At 39.1% G+C, this 9,147-nt stretch overlaps 1 protein-coding gene and 1 non-coding gene across 2 annotated transcripts; both read left to right on the forward strand.

Moving 5' to 3' along the window:
- Nucleotides 1–3,035: 3,035 nt before the first annotated feature.
- On the forward strand, nt 3,036–3,108 carry TRNAK-UUU (transfer RNA lysine (anticodon UUU)). Its single transcript has one exon. It is a non-coding gene; the product is annotated as a tRNA-Lys (tRNA).
- Nucleotides 3,109–6,948: 3,840 nt separating this feature from the next.
- Nucleotides 6,949–8,639, forward strand: LOC143852978 (uncharacterized). The gene is made up of 3 exons (XM_077362670.1): nt 6,949–7,150; nt 7,344–7,428; nt 7,710–8,639. Exons 1-3 carry the CDS (start codon nt 7,133–7,135, stop codon nt 8,351–8,353), a joined length of 747 nt encoding a protein of 248 aa, XP_077218785.1. The 5' UTR covers nt 6,949–7,132; the 3' UTR covers nt 8,354–8,639.
- The last annotated feature ends 508 nt before the right edge of the window (nt 8,640–9,147 follow it).

The following is a 9,147-nucleotide window of genomic DNA, read 5'->3' on the forward strand; positions in this document are numbered from 1 at the left end:
CTTTTAAGTTTTATCGCAGAGCATAAAACCAATAAAAGGGGTGTGAATGGTGAACAGAAGGGACAAATTTGTAATCTTCCATTGTGAAAAAAGAAAACAACCGGATAACATAACTTAAACTTAGTGAAACAACTTAATTATATTTAAGTTTGGAAAAGTGATTTAAAATGGTTGTGGAATATTATTTTTTATTTTTAAAAAGGACAGTGCAAAAGTACCAAAATACCCTTACAAAAGGGTTAAAGTTTTAATAATGCCATTGTAACATGAGTTGTCGCCGGCAGCCATCACAGACCAATTCTGACCGGAATCTCTCTGCCTGACCAATACGGCCGGGAAAAGGTACTTTGTCAGCTGCCGGAAAATCAATCAAAAAAATGAACATATTTTTTGAATAATTTTTTTGGCAGACTATGGATCACCCAAGGGTGCAACTCGGGTTGGGTTGGATCGGCTTGAGTAGGGGTGCAACTCAGGTCGGGTTAAGGCTAACCCGACCCGACCCAATGAACCCAGTTTTCCAACACGAACCCAACCCGACCCGACCCGATTTCCAACCCAACGAGGTTCAACCTTACTCGACCCGAGGAACCAATTTTTCTAATCCGAATCCGACCCGAGTTTTTAAGCTTAAAAAAAATAAAAAAATGTCGGGTTACACTCAGTCGAGTTGCCAAACCCGAACCCGATCCGAACTCAACCTGGGTTGCGAAAAGTCAACCCGAACCAGACCCAAACTCAACCCGACCCTACCCGACCTTTTTTCGGGTTGAACCCAACCCGACCTTTTTTCGGGTTGAACCCGACCCAAGTTGCACCCCTAGGGTTGAGGCCAACCCTAACCCATCCCAAGATAGCATTCCCTCAACACTAAGCAGAGCCTCGGGTTGAGATCTTCAACACTAACGAACCCGCCTCCAAATCAGGTTGGGTTGAGTCGGGTTGGGTTCGGCTTCATCTAGGGCCAAACAAGAAAATACAAGGAAAAAAAAAACATAATCCTAAGAAAATAATGATTAAGTTAGAGGACGGAGGTCGGGTTGCCAAAGCCTCAACCCTAGCCCAAACCAAAATTAAATCGGGTTAGCTTTTCCCAACCCAACCCGAGCCAAAATCAGGTTGAACCCATCGGGTCCGGATTGAGCCCGACCCAAGTTGCACCCCTATCAGCTATAAGACAGGGCTACTACTGCGAAAATTCAACCATAGTGTAAGGTTATTTTGGTCATTGTATTAGAACCGACAAATGACTATTTAATCCACCCAAATAGAATATGGCCATGTGAGTTGATCTATAGGTTTATTCTACCTAGGTGCGAATCTATATTTAGATATATCAGTCTGCCTGTCGAGATATATGCATGATCCAAGAAGCTTCTTGTCCTTTGCACATATTACACTATTCAAGGACCCGATTTTTTAGGTAGATCGGGTTCCCATCTTCCTAGCAGAACTATTTAAGTTTTATCGATTTAGATTTTTCTTGACATAGACAGGGAATAAATTGAATAATAAGGAGCATGACTCGGGTCCACACACATGATGTTAGCATGATTCCTGATCATAAATCCATGGGCCCCGACTTGTTGATGACATAATTTGAAAAATCAATCCATTCATTCATTTCTAACTAACAAATGTTCTTTCCTTTCTTCATGGGTTTAGAAGGAACACTTCCCTTCCCTCTGCTATGAGGGAAGATTGATTACTGTTATTAATGAGATCTTCTATTTCTTTTAACATGTTAAGCAGCTAAGATTGATTAACTTGCTCATAGTTCATAGTTCATACTCGTTCTTCATAACGTATACTTGAACACGAATTGATTGAAGGATTCATGTAAAGAAAAAGATAGCACCAGTCTTAATATTTGCTTCTATCTCAGTAATCTAATGATTCTAATTCATTGATAAAGGTGATCATTTTGAGGACAGCGTCCTCGACTTGTGCCCCCCACACCATTTTAGTGGTCATAAGGCCTGCAAAAGTTGCCTCTTGGGACAGTTTTTTCCCCAAAAATCTAGTTGATCATTATACATCTATCGGATAGGGTTTTAAATCTACAATGGTATCACTTATTAAGAGGAAGTCTAAACTGAAGGGAATCCTTGCAAAAAAGAGGTGAAAGGGCTCCCCCATTGGCTGCACATCACCATCCACCATCATGTTTGACTTTTCAGCCGCTATTAATGCATGATGGTGATGTGCAGCCAATAGGAGATCCCTTTCACCTCTTTTTTGCAAGGGCTCCCTTCAGTCTAGAATTCCTCCACTTTATTAATTATGGACTCCCATTCCATAAAATTGTGAGTTATATTTCAATGCCTTTAATGAGCATTGGGGGTGGTGTGTGTAGGAATTGTTGAGCTTCCTTAAAAACGAGAAACCCGAGTCACCGGCCATCTTCTTCTTCTATCAAGTCTTCGTCCGATGTGCGAGATCAAGATTGCCTAGTAGTGAATCCTTGACCAGATCTTCAACGAATGAATCCTCCCAGGTTGCTCTGGTACCAATTGTAGAAGAAAGAGATCAAAGCAAGAAGAAGAAAATCAAAGAAGCAAAACCACAAACCAAGAGGAGAGAGGAAGTTTTTCTCTTGAATATTAAAATTAAAAAAAAATTAATTACACCACACCATCTCACATTTTTTGCTCTTCTCCTCCTTTTCATAATTAACACAAGATAATGTGTTACTCTAATCAGACTCCTTAGGAACCAATCAAAAAACAACCAAAACAATAGCTATCAAAAGATAAAGCTAATCCAAAATCAATTCTAGTCTAATCTAATCTATTTGACCCCACCGGCCCTACCTATCTGGTGGATGTCTATTGGTGTCTACTAGTCATGATGACTCTCAACATTAAGTCCTTCCAAAGAGAGTTGTTGTATGTCCTTGTACTTAAAATTTGTATTTATTACATGGACCTACTTCTCTGGGAAAAACATTTTAGTTCCAATATGGGACTAAACTTTGTAAGTTTTAAAAAATTTGTTAACAGTAAGAAACAATAGCAGAGATCAAGACTTAAAAAGCCGACCTAGCTCAGCTGGTAGAGCGCATGGCTTTTAACCATGTGGTCGTGGGTTCGATTCCCACGGTCGGCGCTTTGTAATTGATTTCCCCATAATAAGATAGAAAGTTTTAGTTTCTGAAATCAAGGGTTGGTGGGATCAGATAATATTTTTGCACAAAACCTTAATCCTAGAGGTTGGCTAGGCTTTGGCTATACACCTCAGGGCTCAGTAAGTTCAAATCATACTATAAGTATTGGAAGATGGAAACAATTAGGACACTGTTGTAAGCTGGTGGATCGACTAGATGATTTGGGAATTTTCATTGCCAACTGACTCTATGTATGTCAAGCCAGGCTTAGAAATCTCTTGATATTTTTGAAGAAACCTTTCCGATTAGAACTTGGATTTTGGAAGTACTTTGAAATAACCTTTTGACTTGCTATTTGAAAACTTTAGATCTATTTTGAAGAGGAAGTCTAAACTAAACGGAGCCTTTGCAAAAAAGAGGTGAAAGGGCTCCTCCATTGGCTGCACATCACCATCATGTTTGACTTTTCAGCCATTAGTAATGCATGATGGTGATGTGTAGCCAATCGAAGAGCCCTTTCACCTCTTTTTTGAAAGGAATTTTCAGCTGTTATTAATGCATGATGGTGATGTGTAGCCAATAGGAGAGCCCTTTCACCTCTTCTTTGCGAGGGCTCCTTTCAGTCTAGAATTCCTCTTATTTTGAAATTAATGATATTTTCAAACTATTAATCTTACCGACATCTTTAGTCTATTCAAGAGACAGATCGAAAGGGGCAACCCCGGCCCATCTTAAGTGACGAAATTGTTTAGTCAATTTCACATCATTATTTTCCTAAAGAAATCCGGTTTTGGAAGTGTTTTCCTAAGATAAAGGACTACAAAAACCAACAGTTTAGCTATTGTTAGATGGAGAAATTATATGGTGCCCGACCGTCAAGTCCAATTACGGGGTAATTGGACAAGATGTGATAGTCCCGTGAAGGTGGTACGATGGAAGTACCATCCTTGATATTTGATCCAACCGCAGCCTCTTAAAAAGTGTGCTGCTTTTGGATCTAATATCAAGGGTGGTACTGCTATGATGGTAATCCACAGTCGGGCACCATATAAAAATTCTGTTAGATGAATCTTAAATGAGACACGATGGATTAACGGCCTAGGATCCTCTGATCAATGTGTTCTCATGGGCATTTGGCCAGACTTATGGTTGCCATTCGCATTAACTGATCTGATAAGGTAAAAGAGGCAGAAGTAAGGCCCAATTAAGTGTCACAGGAAGGCCCAATAAGCATCATTCTTTTTACCGAAACGAAAACATGCCATCATGAGAAAGTATAACTAGAAGCTCCCAAGGTGGGGTGCAATTTGGGTCGGGTCGGGTTGAGCTTTTGCTAACTGCCCCTTTTTTTAGCAGTAAATCCAAATTCGTCAAACAAATTTCAAGCCCAATAGAACATTCCTTAGCTCTATAATTTCTTTCCCCAAACCCCCCATTGGCCTTGATTGTAGAAGTTTTAAGTAAATAACTAAAGACACCTCGAAAAGCAGTATTGAAATACAAATATTCCTTTCACCCATGGGTACGCATACACCATTTGTCAAAGCAAAATGATATGATTCGGACCTTTAATTGGTAGGCTCCACCTCGATTAGCGGCAGCAACACCTAAGTGTATGATTGCTGTTTGGAAATGGATTGATCAAAAAAAAAAAAAAAAAAGAGTAGAGCATCGGTTCATATTTAATGAGATATTGACCACACAAACTTTTCAACACACAGATTGCCCAAGAGTGAGTTTGAGCTATGGCCAACCATAGTGGATCCTTAGATGAATCATTTCATGTCAAATGTGTGGTCCCATTCACATGGGTCTAGATAATGATCCTATGAGAGGGCTTGATAGCATTGTACAAAGAACTATTCAATACAATACTCCCTCCTTGTGGAAAGAGCTCTTCAATGGTTCTAGCTGCCCCAACCCACGCTTTTGTAGAATTTAAGAGAGAAAAACTAAAGAACATATGCATAAGAATAATATAACAAGTTTTTTTTTTTGTTATTGAAGAACAGACGTTGCTACTGTTTTGGTTTTCTTTTTCTTTTTTTTTCACACCCTCATAGTTTGCTTTGACCGGAGCCCACATATGGACTCTTTTTAATCCTAGTTAAACATCGACTCTAAGTGGATAAAAAATACCCTGGGAGATAGGTGGGAAAAAAAAAGTCCTAGAAGTATCCTGGTAAAATAAAAATCCCATGTTTGGTTGACCGGATTATGGTGGGGAAAAAAAAACCTTTGTTTGGTTGCTTGAACTGTTGGGTAGAAAAAAATTCTTCTCAAGCTTATTTTTGGTTCCTGAGTTTACTTTTGTTCCTGGGGTTATTTTTGAGATGGGATGAAAAGGCAACCATTACAAAAGTGGGATTAAAAAATTCACCACACAAGCAATCATTACAAGAGTGGGATTAAAAAAAACCTAGTGCTAAAAGGCAACCAAACATGGGATGGGACCATAATTTAACAAACTCTTCCTGGGACAAAAATTTAACTGGCAACCAAACGAGGTTAAGAGATAATAACAAGAAAAGGACTCTCGGACTCTAGTTCTCTAGAAGAATACAAGATAGACTTGAGTGGTGCCCACTTGTAATTCACCGTTTGAATTAATAATTCCTAACAGCTTTACCAAATACCTTAACAATACTACCTTCAAAGACGATAGATAGGTAACATACAACTCAACTTCGTGTGGGTGTTTTTAGTTTGCTTTGGGATAAATATACAATTCACCCCGACTAAACATGGCTAAAATTTCACATTATTGGTAAAAAAAAAAAAAAAAGGTAAAAAAGCAGCCACAGAAATATGACTTTAGAGAGAGAGAGAGAGAGAGGTCTACTCTAAAAGGGAAATTTAGCAGGAGTATAACACCCTTTGATCTACTACAGTTCCTTTTAGGATGACTCAAAAACCAAAATCAATTAACTCGAACTAGCTCCTAGGAATACTGTTTCAATCATGGGTTGTATGGTTTTCCACCCTTTCTATTCCTTAAAATGTGATATAATTAGGGATACAATTTGTGGGTCACAGTTTAAAATAGAGTTTGCTGTCATCCACTATAAAATCAGAAAATCGACAAACAAACCCATCTACACCACTCAAACCATCATGCTCCATTTCCATGACAAATCCACCAATAGCAGAGATACATACTATCACCATGCCGATAAAGAGATGCCGCATTGTTGTAGGGCAAAAAAATTTGGAAAAAAAATCCCTAGAAAATTAGTTTTCTAGCCTTTGGCTAACTTGTTTTGATGGAATTTCATTTTAACAAAATCGAATACTGTCCCTGTTGTATACGAAAACTTCATCCCTATGAGACCCTAATTTTTTCCCATGAGATTATTTTTTTCACAAATAATTTTCACTATATCCAAACAGCCCATTAGAGAACTAATTATACATGGTTAAACCAGTACGTACCAAACGGCCCTCTTGGGATCGAACCCATTAGCATTTGGGTTCACCCATCTGGCCCTCATAAGAAAAATATATGCATGAAAGTACAACACCTCTTATTTCACTTGAAAAAGATGGGCCAATTTTTTCTACAATGAAGATAGAGGCCTAGGAGAGTGTGCACATCTTTTCAACAAAAGCTACCTTGGCTTTGTTGAATATAGAGCCATGATCATGCTCACTTTTTTCCTTTCTCATAGATGGCTAGGATATTCCAATCACATCTTAATTAAAGGAGGCTACTAAAGCAAATTCCCTTTGGCTTAATATGCCAAACCAACACCGACCATCTTCTTCTGCCCATACCCATAGAGATATGAAAAAGACATGAAAGTAAAGATGTAAGCTCTTTTCAAGGCCTCCTTCTCTTTCCTTAACCCCTTATCTCACCACATGATTCCTTGCATGACTCACAACTTTTAGCATTTTAATATTCCATTCCCTCATGTACAAATGAATACCTTGTGATTCATCTTTCTCACTCCCAACCCACATACAAAAAACACTCCTTCCTCTCCAAACTGAGACTTTTGATCATTCTCCCTGTTTCTGTCACTCATGGTTCTTGGACTAGAGGTTTGTGGCTCAACCCTGTCCACTAAAATGGTTTACTCATGGATATGTAGCTTGTATGTGGGTTTAATTTTTTGTGGGAAATCAAATTTTGTGACTTTTGTGTCTTTAAGCGCGATGTGTTCGACTCAATACTGAATTTTTGTTACAATGTAGGAATGAATTTACTAAGTTATTTGGGTTTTTGGTGTTTCAGAAGCCTCGGATCACAGAGATACAAGTCCGAATGGACTGTAATGGGTGTGTACAGAAGATCAAGAAGGCGTTGCATGGTATTAATGGTAATGAATTTCTAATGACAGCAAAAATGTTCCTCTGTTTTTCTTGTTCTTCACCAGTTTTCTAAAAGAATATTCTAAGTTTCAAACTATTTCACACACTCAAACTAATGTAAATGCTGATAAACTTGAAAAGCAAGGTCATAGTCTGATAATCTAGCAAATTGGGTGGGACTTTCTTCCCAATTCTCAATCTACTTTTGCACATTTTATTTTTACTGATAGACTCCTTAGCCAATTAATCAAAGACTAACTGAATTACATCCCTTGTTTGTTTACCCCAGGTATATATGATGTCAACATCGATTTCCCTCAACAGAAATTGACACTAGTAGGATGGGTTGATCCTGAAAAGATCATCAAAGCCATCAAGAAGACGAGAAAAATCGCCACCATTTGCTCCCACACAGAGGCCACTGACACCCAAGCCCCAGCACCTAATGTTGACCCACCAGCCCCCGAAGCTGCGAACCCACCTCCCGCTGAGACTCCACCCGCCAAACCGGCCCCTCCAGCAGAACCCACCAAAGAACCACCACCACCACAAGAAAATCCAGCTCCAGAGGTGACACCATCACCCATAGCCACCGATACAAATGCAAGCCAACCAGCGGGTCCATCGGAACCTAAAGACGTCGCAGAGGTTCACATAATACATCACCATCCCCATGGTTACAGCGAGCATTGGAACAAGTACTCCAGCATCAATGGATTCCGGCACGAAGCTCCTCCCCATGTTATTCATAGTTACAACACCTACAAACCATCAGCTTACATATCAGAATATGGGAATGTCAGGTCACCACCACGGAATTTTTTGTATAGAACGGAACACTACACCGATGATTATCACAACCGCGGCAATGGCGATGGGAACATTACTTCCATGTTTAGTGACGAGAATCCAAATGCGTGCAGAATAGTATAGCAAGAGATAGGGTAGTAAGAAGGGTTCTTCCTTTCTATTTTGCCTTCTATGAAGAGTCTTAGGTAGTAAGTGGGAGTGGTTAGTATAATAATAACAGTTGTTGTGGTGTTGTGGTGATGATTAAAAACTAATGAGGATGTGAGAAGCAAAAGGGGGGGGGGGGGGGGGGATGAGATGCTTATCTTGTAGCTATGGGAAAATTGATCCTGCATTACAACACTGCAACTGCCTTGTCTGTCATTTTCTTGCTTAGGGAGAACACCTATAAAGTATTTTTCTATGACTATATTTCCCTAGCATCTCATTTTAGAAAGAATTTATTAAGATTATGTTATATTAGCAGTATTTGCAAAATAGGGAGCTGATTTTTTTTTATTGGCAGAAAATAGGGAGCTGATTTGGGCACTTGGTGAGAGATCACTTTCAAATGTGACATAAAGATAGTGAGAAGGGGTGCACTTATAGAGACGGGGGATGCCTTGGTCTGCTCCCTAAGGCATATTAGTAAATTGAATCCAGTATTGCGTGTGGTTTATGGATTTAAATGACATCTTCGGTCTTAATCTTGAGCTAAATTATAAAATAGCCGTCATTGTCAGTGAAATAAATATGTTGGAGCGCGTTTTACCATCGTCTTTTCAAAAAATCCATTTTCTAATCAAATGAGCTTTATTTCAGTGTGTCTTCATTTTTAAAAGCTCAGGCTACAGACTTCAGGATTCTCACTGAATTAGAAATCTTTGTAGAAGTCATTCCCCTAATCTTATTATCCTTAATAAGCTCAAGACCTATAA

This window comes from Tasmannia lanceolata, unplaced genomic scaffold, assembly GCF_043159265.1.
Source record: "Tasmannia lanceolata isolate RefF3 unplaced genomic scaffold, GAP_Taslan_0.1 ptg000019l, whole genome shotgun sequence".
Lineage (NCBI taxonomy): Eukaryota > Viridiplantae > Streptophyta > Magnoliopsida > Canellales > Winteraceae > Tasmannia > Tasmannia lanceolata.

What these genes read in the sequence shown, in the direction of transcription:
- LOC143852978 (XM_077362670.1), top strand. An exon ending in GGCGTTGCATGGTATTAATG is followed by an intron (nt 7,429 to 7,709) that starts GTAATGAATTTC and finishes TGTTTACCCCAG; the next exon opens with GTATATATGATGTCAACATC.